We start from the raw sequence: 20,278 nt of genomic DNA, 5'->3' as shown, positions 1-20,278 counted from the left end.
CTGAAGCTCGAGGGAGGTTTTCTCAGCTTTTAATCAACAAAATAAAATGGGCTGTATCTATATATGGACAAAAGTGAAAATAATGTTTTATTTTCAATGAATGAATGAAAATATAACGTGGTGTGTAACTACGTCGCAAGTTAATTAGAAAATTAAAAATCATTAAAAAAAACTTTTGTCAGAATAAAGTAATTTTTACATGACGTTTGTTCCAAAAAAGACAGTATGTATTAAAAGGTCTATACTTTCACATTTTTTGTAGAAGAAAATAAATGTACTAATATGTTAATTTTATGCAAAATGTATAACAAGATGAATCTTTTAGAGGCTATATTTGATCACCTTTAAATATGTCAAAATTATACTATATAAAAGTTCAAACATAAATATTAAGTTACATTAATTATTATAATAATTAATTTTGGTTCTATTAATAAAGTTTTTTTTTTTGAAAAAGCTTTTATTTGCGGAATTGTAAACAATATTACAAGTTTCCGACAAAAAGCAATCCTTTAACATTAATTGCTTAAAGGTTATCAAATACTGTTTTGGTAACTAATATTTTGTTAGAATTCTCTTACTTATATTGCATTAAAAAAACACACGGTAAAGACCACTATCTTGCCTATAAAAGATTAAAGTTTAAAATTAATGAACTGTAATGATAAAAAGGTTATTTCTTACAATAATAAATAAAAATAAAAATCTTTATTTAAGATATCTCAGAACTCATAGCGGTGAAAGGATATAAATGTATTATTTTGAACATAACAAAAAAATATGATTTAAGCTAGTGATAGAATAATTTAAGTTAAATCGGCGCTTGGAAAAACAAACAATGAAATAAATATATTTTTTTTATGCAAGATTTTCGTGTTAAATGGCAAGCGTTTATTATAAAATATTTATATATTATACAAATTAATACCGTATTTTCCAAATTTTACGCTTTCTTATAATCTTTAGTAAAATAAATTGTCTTTTTATTATAAAATCACAGAAAGTGAAGTATCGATATTATAAATTATAGGAAAGTAGCTTTTCTCCCATAAATATAAAAGTTTGACATTTTGTGTTTAAAAAACTTCAAAAATACTCGAGACGGTTGCAAATTTTATTTATCGGTATAATTTGAAAAATTGAAAAAAATTTATTGAGAATCAAATGTTGATCTACTACAACTACAAGTACATTTTTTTTTGCCTGTTCATGTGAAAACAAAAAAAAATCTAAGAACTAAAATAAAGTCTATAATAGAAATCCAAAGAGGCATTATTTAATAATACAAAATTAAATTTAGGCCTTTCACCCATCTGTTATCTCAATATGATTATATTTTGATTCATGGTTTCTCATATATCAGGATTTATTAAATATTATTTCTATATATATTTTTTCGTTTCTAAAAATATGTAATAATACATAATATTTGAACGTTTTTGTATCATATCAAAGATCGTGGAATTGACATACGTATGTGAATGTAAATACCATACAGGACAAAACGAGAGGCCTTAAAATAAATTGCCGGTAATAAATGCAAAAAACGAGAATACAATTGTTTTTATTGCCAAGGGATCTAAAAATGTATTCAAAAGAAAAATTTATTAATCTAAAATAAAAAAAATGAAAAATCTGAATTAAGATAGATGTCTTTTATTAATTATCACAGTCCACCATTTCTAAACCATTGAATTAAAGCGGTTTCGGCATTGACTTGGTATTTTGAATATAACCTGATACATATAAATCGTAAAACAATTTTTTTTTGCATAATTTGTTTTATAAACTCCCTAGTTTAAGACATCTTCATTTGCACTAGAGTCGTGGAATATTTTGCGTATGTCAACGTTTTTATTTGTTGGACGAATTATAATCTTGAGTACTGTGTGGTGATAAAAAAAATATTTCTTTACTAAAATAAAACTTTATATAATTCTTCGTATCAAAGTTTTAAATAACTTTTTATAGGTGGTAGAGCCTAGCTGTGGTCAAGTTACTGCAACTCGAACATGGGCTGGCTCCACCGAGGAAGTACCACCCTCTCGCAGAAGATCGGCGTATAGTAGTCTTTAATGGCTGCGTTTCGACGGATGAGTGCGAGAGCCGGTTGCCCTTTCCCCTTTCCCCTTTCCCTCCCTTTCCCACTTTTTCCTGTCCCTCTTTCCTAATCAAGGGAGGCAATACATTCGCAAATGTATGTTGCGGATGTCCATGGGCGACGGTACTACCTCCATCAGGTAGGCCGTTTGTTAGGTTGCCCCCTTTAGCATAAAAAAAACTAATTGTAATAATTATCATTATTTCGAAATTATCAATGAATTAATTATAATTGTTCAATAAGTTTATTCTGTTATAAGTATTAGTACAATGTTATATTTCAGGATGTTATTATGATATTGTACCAAAATTTTAGTGTCAACGAATATTAATGGGCACTGGAACGACGGAAAACAAACCCTAATTAGTTTATCAACGCTTATGCAAGTGTAATTATATCAAGCAACGCAAATTATCACATTTATCTTTCTCTATTTAATTAATTTTAGGTGATTCATATAAATGCAACTCGTTTATATAGTTTAACTATTGTCTTTTAGCTTATTATTCAAATTATTTAATGGTTGTTGAAATAATAAACCCTTTATTTTATTTTTTATAAACGAGAATAATATTTAGAAATTTATATTTCAAGACGATTACTAAAGGTCTTCACAATGGATTCGATTTAAAAATATGTATAAGAAAAAGGTTAGATCCGTGCCAGAATGAGCTTTATAAAAAACTGAGTCGGCGTAAGTAATTTATAGCATCGAAATATGAAAATTCTAAGAAAAAAAGGGAAACTTAAGATGATAAGATTTATTAATAATAAACAGAACTATGTCACTATATAGAGAACTGGCAAACATCATAACGATGCTAGACTACAAAGTCTTAAACGCTGTTTTAAATATTAAATTATTTAATTTTGTTAAGATATTGCTTTGTATTCTTTTAAATGCATTATTATTTTACTAGCTGTGCTTGCGACTTCGTCCGCGTGGAATACATATTTTGAGCATCATATTTATTTTTGCAAACAATCTCCTCAGCTTTATAAATTATAGCCACGACTGTGTCCGTTGCAATTTTTGTTATTGTTTTAGTCAATTTAGTTTTTAATTTTTTAAAAGAATATAATTATTTTAAAGTACTTCTGCGTAAATTATATTTTTAGTTTTATTTACTTGTGGCAGATAACATATTGGTTTTCTCCGCAACCCGACCTTGACAACGCGACATATAGTTAGTGGGCCGTACGTAAAGCAGTCTTGAGTTAATTCGATTCTTACGTGTTTAAATGTTTGCCCCTGTGATTTATTAATTGTAACGGCGAAAGATAGCTTAACGGGAAACTGAATTCGTTTAAAATTAAAAGGTAAATCATTTGGAATCATTGGTATGCGAAGTGTAAACACTGTTTGATCAACTGCTAGACCAGTCAAAACTATTGCAACGATCACGTTATTGCGTAGAGATTTGATTTGAAGTCGGGTCCCGTTACATAAATTTGGTGGTTTAAGATTTTTAAGTTAAATTATTGGGTCACCTATTTTTAATATGGAGGAAGGCAACTTGGTTTGAAAATCGCTATCAATTTCAATTTTATTTTCAAAATGAGGTACTTTCCCGTTTCCTATTTTAAATAATATATATATATATACTACCTCCCCCCAAATGTGCTGTCATATTTGTAGTTAATTTTAAGATGTTACCAAACTTTCATAATGGGGACCTTTTAAGGCAAGACTTTACAACGAAAAATATTAGACCGATAGCTCTAACAAACACTATGCCTAAAATCTTTTTCTCATTGTTACAAACGAGAATGACGCAATTCATGCTCAGCAACAGGTATTTCAGGGCAAAGCACCAGAATGGGATTTTAACCGGGATTTCTGGATTCCTAGAACGCAACACTTTGTTGTCGGAGAGTTTAAAAGATGCTAGGAAAAGTGAGAGGCAAATTAAAATTTGTAGGATGGACTTAGAGAACGAGTTCGGGTCGATATAATATGAATTAATGCTATTCGCGCTAAACTGGTACAACTTTCCACCCCTAGTTACTGATGTGATCACATCATGTATGTGATTGGATGACGTGGATAAATTCTGTGAGTGGACGGATGGATTGAGGACAAAACCAAATAAATGTCACTGTCTCTGTGTCAGTCGGCGGAATACGAGATACGATCCGGGATTATCGTTAGGCGATCAATACGTTTCTACGATTATGGAATATGCACCATTTAATTACTCGATCGTAAAATAGATAATAAAGTTCGTATTCCATCTTTAGAAGGAATATTAGATAGCTTTTTAAACGATCTTAAAAAGTTAGATAGACAACAGATCAGTAACGTTACAAAAGATTGAATCTATAATTGCCTAACTTCACGTTTAAATTGGCTTTTTATCGTCTATGATTTTAATAAAACTCTTTTGTAAAAATTAGATGCAGATGTCACAAAGATGTTAAAGTTTTGGCTAGGGCTCATGCTATCGGCTGATTCAACACCTTTATTCAGGGATCGCAATAGTTTTGGGATGAGTATAAATAGGCCATCGGAGCTCAGCATCACAGCCATCGTTACATCGTTCCCAAAAGACTAGATGCCCCAGAGCGAGAGTTAAGTTTTCAATTCCATAAACACTTTATGATAGGAGCACAAAGTAACAGAGTAGGGTTAGGATCAAGTAAGAAGGCCCAAGATACGAATATATTGAAGTCTTTTATTTGGCAAGACGAGAATGCTAAATATAAATTCTATGCAATGAGTTTAGAGATGCAGAACGAGTGGTTATACATAGGAGATTTTTGCATCCCATTAGCATTAAAATGGCGCCCCTGAATTCATAATGGGTCGTCAGTATTGCTACAATTTTATCTCAATGCGTTCCAAATGACTCTTCCATATCAGAGTAATTTAGTAAGATAGAATAAAGGTACCGAAAAAATTTGCTTTATTTGTGGGAAGGCAGTTGGAACTGCTAAGCATTTGCTGGTGGGATTTAGGGTACTCCTGGAAAGCGGTCAATACTCGCATCGTCACGATAGGGTTCTGGAAATCATAGGTGAAACGATTAGACTTTCGGTAGCTGGAGAGCAAAGGGAAATAACCACAAAGGAGCGATCAGTAGGTTTTGTGAGAGAAGGCACTAGGGGTACAAAAGCAAACGTCAAGCCTTACTCTATCCTTAAAGCGGCTTCGGATTGGACTATAATGATGGTTACGTATGAGAAACAATATAAAATCTCAGAGGATATTTGTCCATCGGCCTCCAGACCAGAAATATTTATGTATTTGCGAATTTAAAAGCGCGTTGTATAGAGCTTACAGTTCCTCGGGAAACCAAAATCCCCAAATACCATGCCATTAAAGTCAATAAATATTACGAGCTCATTAATGAACTCACTTGAAATAGGTACGTCGTAGATTTGTACGCGGTAAAAGTGGGTGTGAAAGGTATAATAGCTAAATCTGTCTACAACCTACTTTAAGACTTGAGCCTGTCTAGAACTCATATCAATTCAATCTTGAAACGTACATCGAAGGCAGCCCTAGTAGGTTCTTTTCAAATTTGGATAGGTAGAGAGAGGAGTTTGGACGGTGGTGGTGAGCGTTTAACGCGCGCTAGATAGGGACCCCTTAAACCTTCACCTGGATTGCAAGTCCCAGGCAGTGTTAAAGCTCTTCTCCCTGCAAGGCGATGGAAACGGTATCCGCATGGTGAATCCATTGAATGCTAAAAGGTTTCTTCTCTGGTTCCATCAAATTTATTATTCAAAAAATATTTTTAATTTTACTACTGTTGAGATATTCTTTATGTGTATGAAATATCATTCATTTTACAATTCAACCAATGAGATTTTTTCTAATGTCTTCAAAGATTTTAAACAATATTATTTAATTTAAGGCGTCAAAATCGAACAAATAATCTAATTGTGGTTAGAGAGTTAACCACAAGGGACTCCAAAATAGATCGAAGTTGTTAACGTAACTGATCGAAGTTGATAATGCTTTATTTGTTGTTTTACTATCGAACTAGATTTATTGAAGTTAATTGAGTATATAACTCGTCGCATCTTGGGGCACGTCGTATCATAAATATTCCTTTCAATATATTAGTTTACTAGTAATAATAATAATATTCATGAGTTAAATCATTCTTATTGTTTTCAATTATGAGGTGATTATTTTTCTGTATGTAACCACAATTGTTAGCCAGAAGATATAAAAGTCTAATCATAATCTACTGAATTGAAAACCACCTTTCGTCACCGGTTTTGAGCGCCAAGATTACTAGCTACTAGCGCCAACTAGAATCTGGGCTCGGTTCCATGAGAACCCTATATTTATTATATTTTTGGAACACAAATTTAATTTGAACCTAACCTCAAAAACTCCCGAACGCATCCCAAGTGACATTGAAATGATGACAATTGCTTGTTAACTTTGGCGAGGGTAAATAGTTATAGACGCGATTTGTGAATGTTTTTGCAAATTAAAATTAAGTTGTTTAAGTTGCTATGTTTTTAGATAATAATCATTTAAAACTTTTTAAGACAAGTTGGTTCCACTTAAGTTTTAATTTGTTTTTAAAAACTGTTAGTTAATAAGACAATCGTACTTTTTTTTTTTGATTTAGTCTTCCTAATCCTATATGAACATGATTTATATATATATAAATTGGTTGAAGTATGTTATTGTTCCGGCATAACAGTAAAGTGCTGGATAGATTACTATTTTTTTTTTTCTTAAAAAAGAGAGATATTTTCATGTACTAGACATTTATTAAAAATTTAAGAAAAGGATTTTTTTATGTATAATTCATGTTTATTAAATGTGTTTTCTCCCCATACAAAAATTGTGTTCACATATCAAACAACGGCAGACAAAGTAGCGAGAATCAGCTACCTATGAATAAAATGAAAATAGCTTCAACTGTACCGTATACAATTTTCAATGTTTAGGAATTTAATCGTTTATTTGATTGAGTTTTAAAACTCCGTTTCGGTCAGAACAGATGTTTTGTTTCATGAAATCACAGTTCAAAAGTTATATCCACAAAGGTTGGATTTAATTAAAAAACTTACCGTCATTACACAAAGCGGAGTTACGTAGAGAAGACCAAAGTTGACCATATCGAATATTTCGGAATTGTACTTCATTCTATGTTGAATACAAATAGTTTCCAGGCGGCCATCTCCGAGATCGTTTGTTATAGTCTCCACCCAAATAAACTTAGGAGCGCTATAAGCAGCACTGGTTATCCACACTCCAACTATCACCAGCTATAAACCACAATAAACATAAAATCAAATAGAAGATCAATTGTAAAATAATGTGAAGAGATATTACGTTCTTTATGTGTTACACGACATAAGACGTTTTGTACCTAAGCGACCTTTCAATAGCAGAACTATTTAGAAAAGAATTGTCTTCTTTTGCACTTTTATTTTAAAATCGTTTATAAGAAATGCAGTTAACTGTCAAGAAAATTAAATAGCAATCCCTTCCTGTTAGTGACATCTGGCACAAAATGTAATAAGTTTTATATTGTTCAGATTGCTTTTAGTGTTACGATTAAATAGCAAAGTTTATGAATCATTGTGATCCAGTTCTTTGTCTATGGAAACTGATTTGATTAAAATTGAGAAATTATTCAGTAATAACATATCAAAATAAGTCATTGCTTCACGTTTTATTAATAAAGCCTAGAACAATCTTGTCAATAATTAGAGCTTCACATATTGTACGAAGGCAAAAATAATTAAAAAATCTAACTGGAATTTCAAAGTATTCTTAAGATAATAAATAAGCTAAAATTAAAAAGTGTACATCGTTTGAGATTAATAGTTTCAGAACATGTAAACAAAAAATACTTTTATAAATATGCTCTAAGTTCCATTCAATTCGTTTATGTCAGTTACTTACTTTATACAAATGTATTTTTTTGCTTTCGTAAATATATTTAGTAATATGTGAAAATTCTTTTACAGTTAAAATAAAAACAAATAAAATAAAAACGTTTATATTATAATGAAAAGTATATATTAAATTTTAATGTTATCATTTGATCTTATTTAACAAATAAGATACGACGACGATATATATTTTACTCCATCTTTTTGTATAGAATAATCTTAAATATAGGTTTCATCCGTAATTCATTTTTATTTGTCACCTATATTTCCAGAAAAGCTTTGTGTGTACGGTTATAAAGTATTTCGTTAAAGAGAAACGGTTTGTGACAAAAGAAAATTATAATTTTTAAAATAATGTCATATTTGAAATCACAGTTTATTTATTCTTTTATTTTCAACCTTAGAAGAAACTTAATATTGTTTACTTTAAAGAGTTAAAATTTTGTCTTCAATATTATATAAATAAAAACTTCATATTTGTTATGAAAAGGAACTAAGTCAGTAAATTAACTTTGTAATTACCCTTAGCCTTGTCGACGTCAGTATTTGCTTGCAAGTAATGGGATGTATGATTGCGAAATATCTCTCCGTGCAAATTACAACCAGGATGAATATAGATGCTGTGTAGCTCAGTGAGTGCACAAACTGATACATCTTGCAAAGGAAGTCACCGAAGACCCAGCTGAAAATTATCACTATTAATATACTTTTTATTTATCGAAACTAATATGTAATAATATAAGTAATTATAAAATAATACTTTTTTGTGATCGAGGTATCACTTCTTTCTCTTTTGTTCGCAATTTTTTCGAAATTAATTAAATTAATATCTTTTAGGGTGTGATTTTTATAAAATATGAAAACTCGCGAGTATACTCTGGTAAATGATAAGTTAAGCTGTTAAGTAAACTGTATTGATAGTGCACAAATTTTCCAAGTTAGTTAGTATTATATAATGCCTAGCAAGTTCAACCGACTCCCCTTAAAGAACTATGTCGTAGTCTATTACGTGAGTCGAATAGTTAAGCATATATCTTTGAAATTTATTATTCCCTGGCATAGTTTTGTAAGAAAAGACTGTAATGTATGTATCCACATTATTATTTACATACAGTATTATTTGTTATATATCACATGTGGTGCTATTTATATGAATAAAATACCCAAGAAAGGAGTTTTTATCAAGATTTCATTAAATGAGACTGAATATGTAATGTAATTTCAGGCTCTCAAGGCAAGGTGCTATCTGACTTTTCCATCTTTTTAATATGCCTTTGCTATGTTGAGCAATTAATTCAAATTGGTCAAAATACTAAACAATATATTTATGTATAAAACTACTTTCCAAAGAATACAATAAAAAATGGAACGAGTCTGCCTTACCTGGGAATAAGGTAGATTGTCAAATTTTGAAACACGCAGAATACTCCGACACATAAATCAGCTACAGCTAAATTGGCAAGGAAAAAATTGGTAATAGATCTCAAACGTCTGGATAGCGTCACAACGAGAATAACTAGAAGATTCCCTGCAAAATTACAAAAATGTTTAAAAAATATTGATTTTGATATACTTCGAACAAGGTGGTACAATTCTGTGTACAAGCAGATCAAAATTATAATTTAATTAATGTTAACACTTAAATTAAACATTTTGCACTATGTACTCATTGATCATATTCGAATAACGTTCGGAGTTTGGGCTCTTTAATCATTTTCAATTGATTGAGTAATAAATTTACCGTAGCTATGCACTGAAACCAATACCGAACGCAAGTAAATAGATAGGTAACTCCCAGTCGCCATGCATCTTAGCTATCGAGAGTGGCACAAAATATCCGTTTAAAACCAACAATAGTTGAACGCTATTTTAACAACAATATTGAACTTTTAAATTAACTAAAATCACGGTGATAAGTCCCACAAGTTGTTGGAGTATACTCTTATTGTGAAAACACTGAAACTTTTAGTATATAATTTTGTACTTCTTAAAATTTGCAATTAATGTAACGATTTTAAAAATATTACTTAAATATACCTAACTGTTATCTAAGATTTATATTAAATGTGAAATGTGATATTATTAACAACTAAATTTAAGGTTTTGATCAATATTGTCAATAAACGTAGAGATTTTTGTCAACATTTTATGAGGTAACGCCTACTCAGATTATTGTAAAACAAAATCGGATTTCAACATTTTTATGTGCTGACATATTTAGTGTCATAAATAAAAAATCAAGAGACTAGTTGTAGCCCTCTTTAATTTTAAAGTGAAAACAGGATTTAATATTATTTTCGAATTATAAAATTAGTTGGAGTATCTATTTCATTTTAGCTAAGTAATAATACAAACAAGTTAGACGTTCCCGGTACTATGACCTTGGAATTTATGGGTAGAATACAATGGCATTTTGATTGAAAGGACTAAAATTGGGATTTACGACAACTGTATATTACTAATAAATGGTAACAAAGCTAATTCCATCAGATTTTATCTTTGCTGGTATTTTGGGCACCTATTTTTTGTATAGTAACATTTTTCATTTAAGCGATAAAAATGTTAATTAGGTGTCTTATTTATATGTTCACAGATAAACATTTTTTACATATATTATGCACAATGATACATCTTTACGACATGCTTAGATGCCCTTGGTATACTTTAATAAGAAATAAGATTTATTACTCATAGAGGATTGGTTGCGAGAAGTAGGTTTTCCTTAAAAACTTATAAGATATCATGTAACATTCACACGGGCTTTGATAAATAACAAAACAGAATAGTAATAAAACTAGGCGTTTCCTATTGAATATTCATTGCGTGTATGTTGACATTCCAGATATTTAACCCGGGAACCGTTGAAGCAACATTAAACATTGGAGCTTTGCAATATATAAATTACAAGCGGTTATATATTAAGCAAGGTAGGTAAATTAATATTAATTGCAATTAACAGTCACAAAAAAAATTAATAAACGACCTCTAATTGTATATAGGAATAAGGAATTACAACAGATATCGGTAGACGATATTGGAATAGCCACAATTCTGCTATTGAATAGCTTCCGCGTTTGGAAATACTCAGTAAATCCCTAAATGGAATTCACAATTGAATTAATGTAAATTTAGCTGTCCATTATCATACTGAAATGCAGTTAATTACCATGTGGTTTTATAAATTAATTAATTGCATTTAGAAATTAAAAAATTACAGCGAAGACAGTAAAAATACTTGCTTATTAATAAAGTCACTTCTAAATTTATTTTAAACTTAAAAAGAGTCTTTATTAAAGATGTTCTGTTTTATATTATATTAAAAAAAATAATACTCTTAAATTGTTTTTTTTTTTTAGCTAAAAATGAGAGTTAGCTTTTACCTGCATATGTATGTGAGCGTACGTTTAATTGAGGTTCTGTAATTATTTGTTTCTGAACTGTCCATGTAAAATAACGAGAAACTATATTTCACTGGCTCAAACTATTTGTTTTGATGGGAAAGTGCATTTACAAACAAATAATCAATAATAAAAACCTAAACAGATGGAAGTTTTCTCACACGCGTTTGTTTAACTCAAAAAAGAATTACTAAAAATATAAAACTTAGAAAATTTTCTTTACATTTACAGTTCAAATATATGTAAGCTAAAACTATTTCTACATAACTTGAAGCTATTTGTATACATTTTAAATCCATATATATATAGTACTACTACTTATTACAAGGAACTTGTCACAAAACCATAACATTTTGATCTACCAGTTAAAAGGTTATGCCATACACTCATCATAACAAATCCTAAAATATGTTGCGGTGTAAATATGTCTACCAACTTACCAAAGAAACAACAGCAAAAAACAATTGTGTAAAGCGTTATAAATATAGCCCTAACATCTGTTCTGTCGAATATAAACTCATCGTCTTCGATAGAATATTGGCTTGCGTTCTTTTTAGAAATGTTTGCGATGTCATAGATGCCAGCATCTGTGTTGTTGATGCTGTCTATTCCAGTGGAAGCAACAAACAACCTCATATGGTACATAGTTACAACCGAGCAAGTCACGCTTTTCAATAATATTATCCGTGTTCGTCCATCTGAAACAATATATTAAGACATTTAATTTAGTTCTTTTAATGTATTTTAAACAAATTAAAAAAAAAAAAAAAATGAACACAAAACACAAAAAAAAATATTTATATGTTAGCGCTAAACAATGTTTCATTATGTGTATTTGCATAGATCGATATTTTTTGGGTTAAACTTTCTTTAATGGCAGTTGTTTCGGGTCCGTGACTTGTATTTTAGCTGTAATAACAAGTTCCTTTGAACCTCCGTTAATGTCAGTCAGCGCTTCACTCAGTTGTTTCACAAGGGTTTTGCTTTCTACGAGGAAATTGGTATAAATTTTACGAATGATTCCGAATAATGTATTTTCTCATATCTTATAGGTACCTTTATAATGAACTTTTTTTCAAAATTAAAAAATTTAAAATAAATATGAAGAGAAAAATAATAGTTTCACCTTAAAATGTCTGTCAGCAATATTTTGTTTTAGCTCTATAGAGACTAATATATATTGCCCTTTTAATATAATTTATTTACTATTAACCACTTGTTCACAAAATAGAAAACGTTTATTTCCTTGCGTGAGATCAATTATCTTATAGAAATTTGTGCACAAGAGTTAGCGATATTATAAATCTCACTAATACCACAACTTTCGGATTTAGTATATAAACAAACATGTCTGTGAATAATTGATATGAGTGTAATGTGTATTAACACCATACAGGATATGACCTGCAAGTTTAGAGATAACAAAGAGGAGGGTTTAAATCAAGTTTTTCTTACAAACAGATGCCTTCTATTCTCAAGTCAGATAAATGTAGTATTCAGTGTAAGTGATGTTCATTTTTCTGACTATCTTTACTCATATCAATTAAAACTATCACTTCTCAGACAAATGTACAGTACATTTGTCTGAGAAGTGATAGTTTTAATGTATTTATTAGTACGCATGATTAGTATCCTAGACGAACCAAGGTATCAATACTTAAAAAGTTATGTTGAACGCTCTTAATATGCATAGTATAGGTACTAAGTTAGGACTTGGGATGGGTATTATCCGTATGATCGCTATCGTTAGATCAAAGGTAGAAAATATATGCTAAATTTAGTAAGTAATATTTTACATTGACTTACTTAAAAAAACTCTTAACACATCCTAGTCACTAATAGGAAGTTATTTTACAATAACTTCGTGTGCGATCAATCTCAATGAAACGAATCCAACGGCGTATAATTAAGCTAAAATAGTTTTTAAGACAATCAAATGTCAGACATACTATAAACAATATAATCACCACCCCCGTACATAAAATAATTCGTGCAATCTAATTGTGTTGCTGGCAACTTATAATAGACTCAATTTATGGTAACTGCATTCACTTGCGTCTGGTTGGAAGTCAGAGCTTGAATAAAAATTCTAGGGTTTTAGTGGGATACGAGTATGAAAAATTATTTTAGACATCGATTCGAGAGTGCTTTTTCCATTTTCATTTTAAGAACTAGTGTTCTTTTATTACACTGAAGTTTTCAAACTCCATTTTAAAGTTTTCATATTTCTGGAACATCAAAAGTAGAAGATTAAATTGATAATATAATCTTTCTCTTATTTAAATAAAAAAAAATTACTTATAAAAGATAGCATGTTGAATAAACATGACAGCCTTGTTCTGGATATATTTTACTAAGTTTCAATGTGTGTGACCAGACGATACGGTAACTTTAATAATGTATGCATAGTGCCTCACTAACTTCCAGATTCATGATATATTTAACTTATTCTATTGAATGCAGCTGTATATGTAAGACAGTTTGTCATCATTGGCTTGAGATTTTAAATCTATATCATTTATAAAACACCTTTTTGGTTTCACAATTTTCCTTTGTAATTGTAAAAAAAAAAAAAACTGAAATTCTTCATTAACTCGACTCAGAGTTGAAAATTAAATCTTTTTTGTGGCGTTGAAATCATTATGAGGTTATCTCTACAAAAAAATTAATGTATCATAAATATAAATTGGACCTTGAGCTTTATCAATCTTTAACATTTAATGTCTATTGAACAGGTGTAACCTTCCAAACAATATTATACTTTCTATAAGATTTAACATTATTTTTCTTGCCAGGAGTTGAACTTGCTGTTACCTTCTTAATAACAGACTTTAATAATTATAAACTTTTGGTAAAATGTTTGAAGGGTTTCTTATTTTAATACTTTCTATTTTATACAAGAGGACCAATCTTCAGCCATCTAATAATAAATGGGAGGTAATTATAATGAAAAATATTACAGTGTAATCCATATTAAGAAATAAAATTCAAATGCCTGTTTATTATTCAAAATTCTCAGCTTTTTACTCAAATCTCAAGTGTTATATCGACCAAATGTCTGTTTCGCTATTATCCCTTCAATTAAAGGTGGATTTTCAATATTATATTTTAACCTAAGACCACTGTTCTGAGGTAGTTCCGTTGTTACCAAGGCAGGCTCGGTTTAGAATTTTTTTGGGAAATCGAATATCAATCTCATAATTAATATGTTACGTAGATTGAACGCAGTTTAGTGTGCGGGCAAAGACGCGGGCAACATATAGTTAGCTAATTTATAAATACAATTTTCATTAACACTAGTTAATGTAAAATAGTAAACATTTTAAGTAATTATATTATACTTAGCGACTATTATTTACTTAGTGTCTACATTTAATTATAAATATCTATACCTACTTAATTAAAAAAAGAAAAATATTAGCAATAAAAGTAATTCTTTGTTAAGTAACTGAAAATTTTTATTTTGATAAAAAAAAATATATTTGAAGTTTTCATTAAAGGAGAGATATGTTATAAGATATTATGAAACAGATCATGTACACGCTTCATCTTCCACGAACACGCCGGTATGGGCTCTGTCTTCAATCTCCTCAAACACCTTGAGGCGGGGGAATTAAAAAAAATGTTTATCTTCACAGCACAGGTTGTTCTCGTGAAAATTTACGATTCTCTTACCAGATTTTATAGTCAAAGTTAAATACAATGTAAGATTGGAAAGGCAAACTCCTTGTGAATTCAGAAACTAAGCTAGACTATTTTGTAAATATACTACGAGGGATTGGTTAATTTGAAGATCGGCAACATTTTTTATACTTCTTTATTCCTTTCTCATACTAATGTACAGTTTTTACAGGAAGTTTTTTTAAATTAATTTTTGCTTCGTTTCATTTAATCATTTTGATTATAATATAAGAACTTTTTGTTGTGTAAAGAATATTTTAGAAAGGATTTTATAATGAATGATATCAAAATTTATCAGATATCAACTGGCTTTTGATTAACGAGTGACTCTAATGTTTTCGCTATCACCGACTATTTACTATGTTCAGTTGTATTAACTACGAAACTGAAGCTTAAATGCCCCGGAGGGGAAGCGAATACTTTTGAAATGTGCCAACCTAAGATATCACAGGTATGGTATATCCAACATAGCGGCCGATGGCTTTCGCAGTGGTTTTAGTGAGTAGGGACCTGCCCAGGCCGAGTCTCACACATCCTCTCCGGCCCCACCAAGGCCGGTTAAACGGCTTGTAAAAAGAGTTTCCCTGCGTCATCAAAAAAAAAAAAAGGTATGGTATATACAATTGTAGGGATTACAATTCCTTTAAATACAATTAATATTTTTGGGATTATATTAAGCGTATTTCATTATTAAAAATAACTACATACTCCCGAAGTTTCGGTTACTTTGCAGCAACCGTGATCAAATTATTAGTTTTATTTAAATGAATACTCACGAAAGTCTTAGAATTAATTACAATCCCCGATAATTTTTCCACATATTCTACTTTTACTATTAACGCTATCTTGAATATGTTGGCACATTTTATTTCAGCTATTTTTATAACGATATATCCAAACCTATAAATTATTCAAAACAAATCCACTTCTTGTAAAGTTTTTAAAGAAGATATTTTTACCATGTATATATTATATGAACGTTTTATATATGATCATTATATAATTATTTCTTTACAAAATAATCTTGTATACTTTAATTCTAAATTATAACATTTGTAACACTGTATTTATTAGCAATATCTGCAGCTTCGCGTGCTAAAATTTGTGTAGGCGTGTTAAATTAAATTCATCCGAATAATACTGAAATAACTTTTACTGTTTTAAAATTTATATTAACGTTAAAGAATTTTATGACAAAACATAAAAGCATTTTATGATAGCTACTGTAAAAATAAACACATGTCCTTTAGAAACGTATAACCGTGTTGTAAATCTGGCTATAGTTTTAAAACGCGTGAAATCTGTATGGGTAACAGTAATCAGAGTTTTTATTTCCACTAGTTCGCATCGAATAGATCACGGCGAAGATAATTAAATGCCTTAAACCATTTGTCTGATGTCTGATTACCGAAGTTTTATTGAATTTGCCATATGCCGTTTTATATTACGTTTATCCGGTTAAATAGTGTCTAAAACCACATCTATTTATAATATAAGAAATACATGGTCAATCTAAGTACATAATTATGCGGCTAACATTGAAGCGGCTTCGGATGGAACTATAATAATGGATACGTATGAGAAGTAATAAAAAATCCCAGCGTCCAGACCGGACAAATTTTTATATTTGGCGAATTTCAAAAGCTCGTGATAATAGAGCTCACGGTTCCTTGAGAAATCAAACTTCCCAAAGGACCATGCAATCAAGGTCAACAAGTATTAGGAACTCACTAACGAACTCACTAAGAATAGGTTCGTTGTAAATTTGTACGCGGTAGAAGTAGGAGTAAGAGGTATAACAGCCAAATCTCTCTATAACCTGCTAAAAGACTTCGGCCTGTCAAGAACTAACATCAATTCACTCTTGGAACATGCGTTGAAGGCAGCCCTAGTAGGTTCGTTTCAAATTTGGTTAGGTAGGGAGAGAAACTTGGACAGTGACGGTGAGCGTTTAACGCTCTTTAGATAGGGGCCCCTTAAACCTACACTTGGGTCGCATGTTCCCGGCACTGTTAATCCCTGTAACGCTATAGACCCGGCACCCGCACGGTCAATCCATGGAATGCTGAGAGGTTTTGTCTCATAAACAATAATAAGGTATAAGTATAATTCATACAATGAATTAATGTGTTAATAATGTCTTCTTTCATTTATAGAATAAAAATTTGTAGAGTTTGTGTCGAATTTGTAAATAAACGAGACCAAATCTTATAGACACTAACATTTAATATTATAGTGAATTCGTTTTAAAGTAGCTTTTATGAAATAAAAAAAATATTGTCAGTTTTTTTTTTCTCTTTGATTTGTTCCTTCAGCTTTCAACCTAGCTAGTTAGTCCTAGTTTCAATATACATTTAGCTACACTTTCAAAAGTCTGTATGTGCAGGGTATCCTGTGGTAAAATTTTATAAATAAGTTTAAATATTATATTTGTAGATAAATCAAAGTCATTGGATGTTATTAACGGAACACGATATGGGATATCGATTATGATACAGAATTTAAATATAATTTGTCTGGTTATTCCTTGAAAAAAGCAAGAACTATAGATATCAAATTATCTTCGCACTCATAATATTATTTAAGATTATTAAATTTTTTGTATAAATTTATCAATTGCAATAAACAGTGCTATTATCTTAACAATTAAAACGGTTTCTTATTAGTCACAGATATTAATTCGAAATTCTAAATAGCGGTGTGTCAGAATATTATAATACTATCTTATCACGTCCAAATATCACGGTTGGTTTGTTCTTTATCTTGAAATTAAGCGTTATTGTCAGAAAAACAAAGCCTTATCAGACGGGTTTTTGTGAAATTCGATAACCCTTTGCTAATTTATATCTGAGTTAAGGCTTATTGAAATTAAAAAGTTCAAGTGCGTCGAACAACATGCATCTGCTTTTTTTTAATCAATTTCGTTTATTTTATTGAGTACTTATTATAATAAATGAGTTATTTTTCTATTTTCTTTATCCTTATTTTTCCAATAAACAGAATAATTATCTACCAAATTTTGATAAACATGAAAGGTAAATTATATTTTCATTATCTAATATATAACACTTGGTCAGTCTACAAATTAAAGAATATAATATACCTACATATGTATTTGACTTATTCATGATTACTGAATTCATTATTATAATTACAAAGAATAATATATGTATGTTAAACATTATCTTTGTGTAGTATAAGGAATACTTTTATTAAACTGTTTAAGATAAATAAATTAATTCTTTCAACAATAAAAACAACCCCAAAAAACTTTGTAATAACAAAACAGAATTTACATACTGATGTTGTTATGTAGAGTTTGAAGCATATTTATGTATATTCGAATGAACATAAAAAAAACCCTATTTATATAATAAAAATTTAAAACTGTGACAATTATTAATTAATCAATAAAAGCCATCGGCGTAAATAACTACATTTAAAACTTTTATTTATGTAATATTATAATAATTTCTCAAAGCTCTTCATCATGACTGAATGAAAATAAAATATTTTAGACCTGAGAGCGGTTCTAAAATATTTTAATGAATAGACACTGTGGTAAATAAATTCGAAGCTCAACAAATGAAACAATCTTAGAAGTTGATTGGTAGAAAACATATTGCCAAAAACATGGTTGACGTGAAAGCCGTAACATAAATGGAACTCTTAGTAGAGTTTAAGTATTAAATGATGGGATGCTTTTAACGTATTTCAAGAGTGTAAGTTGTTTACCAAAATCTTTAAGACTGTTATAAAATATACGGAGCATTTGTGTTTTAAAGTTCTGATGCAATAATTGTCATTAGGTATAAAGATTGTTTAGAGACTTATCGGATTCTCGATGTGTTTATAATACTAAATACAGCAATGAAAATACTATTTATCTATTAATGATTATGTTTGTCTAAATAATTTTAATCATGGCTATTTACATTGTTGTATTAAAAAATTAATTTGAATTTAGTCCACAACGAGATCTATTACAATCAAATGATATAGCATAGAATGACCAAAAGATATAGCATAGAACTACAGAATTACTTGCGACAGATATCCTCGGCCAAATAAAAAATATATTAAAAGGGCAGTCACGGTAACATTCCAAATAGACGTTCAAAACCGTTTAATATTTTAGTATTATTATTTTCGTCTTAACTATTTTTTTTTGGTATATTATATTACCTTGCGTAAGAAAATACGTTCGTGACAGTCAACACACACGATGACTGAATCCCATTTGTTATATTGCCAATAAATACATTTACCAATGTCTTGAAATAATAAATAATATTTAAAAGTATTACTGAAATGAAAATTAAATAAAAATATATTTCAAATTATTTTACACCCACGCATCCTTTTTTGTAAGTTTTAAAAAATATTTTAGCACGATACCTACTTAATGATCGTTAGAAGAAATAAATTTAAATTGTATTATGGGTTAAGTAGAAGGTTAAGAACTTATTGTGTTGATCCTTCTAACTAAATACTGTGATAAATTGGTTAATTACAATATTAATTTATAAAATTAAATTTAGTAAAAGTATAAAAAATTTAATAGTTTTTCGTCTTAGAAAACTTTAATTGGTTAATTTAAAAAGTTCTGCTTAAGTAGTTTCGAATTTTATTTATTAAATAAATATATTTCACTGAATATTTTAATGTTGGTTTCTTTCATAAAGTGTATTCATTAGATTTAACATGATATAACATTTTATTATGTAAGCTTTAGTAATAACAATAAGAGAAAGCAAATATCATCAATCATCATTACTAACATGGTAATTTGATCATTATGCGGAAAACAATCAGTACATTAGAAAGATCTATTGTTTATATATCATTCCTCGTTTTCTCTTTTAACAAATTAAATTGTTGGGAGTATAGAGGTTTTGTTTTATAAAAATATTAAATAAAAATGAGTCTTATTACTTATTGTATAACAAAACCCGATATATCTTACACGTTTATAATTTATGTAGTGAGTATATTGTGGTTTGTTATGTGGTTTTCTCTGAAAGTATAGACCATAATGAGATCTAAGACTTTCGCGAGTATTATTCATTTTAATGAAACTAATGTATTTTCGGATATACTACGCTGATTTTATTATTTTAAAACTACATAATCCCGACGTTTCGATTACTTTGCAGCAACCGTGATCACGGGCAGACGAGGTGTGAATGTCTGTCAGTTGGTTCTTGTTATTTATCATCTACCGCCA

General features: G+C 29.6%; 1 protein-coding gene across 1 annotated transcript in view; it reads right to left on the bottom strand.

Moving 5' to 3' along the window:
• The window catches only part of LOC116765341 (trissin receptor), a 47,663-nt gene that overhangs the window by 4,877 nt on the left and 22,508 nt on the right, over positions 1-20,278 (bottom strand). The window contains exons 2-5 of the mRNA XM_032654794.2: positions 11,811-12,068; positions 9,356-9,500; positions 8,495-8,654; positions 7,142-7,339 (exon numbers count right to left, since the gene is read on the bottom strand). Coding sequence (XP_032510685.2) covers positions 7,142-7,339; positions 8,495-8,654; positions 9,356-9,500; positions 11,811-12,015 — 708 coding nt within the window. The 5' untranslated portion in view covers positions 12,016-12,068. The remainder of the gene's footprint in view (positions 1-7,141; positions 7,340-8,494; positions 8,655-9,355; positions 9,501-11,810; positions 12,069-20,278) is intronic.

The sequence above is a fragment of the Danaus plexippus genome, chromosome 2 (genome assembly GCF_018135715.1).
Source record: "Danaus plexippus chromosome 2, MEX_DaPlex, whole genome shotgun sequence".
In the NCBI taxonomy this organism is placed as follows: Eukaryota; Metazoa; Arthropoda; class Insecta; order Lepidoptera; family Nymphalidae; genus Danaus; species Danaus plexippus.
Note: the sequence above shows the minus strand (reverse complement) of the source record. Positions and strands in the feature narration are given on the sequence as shown.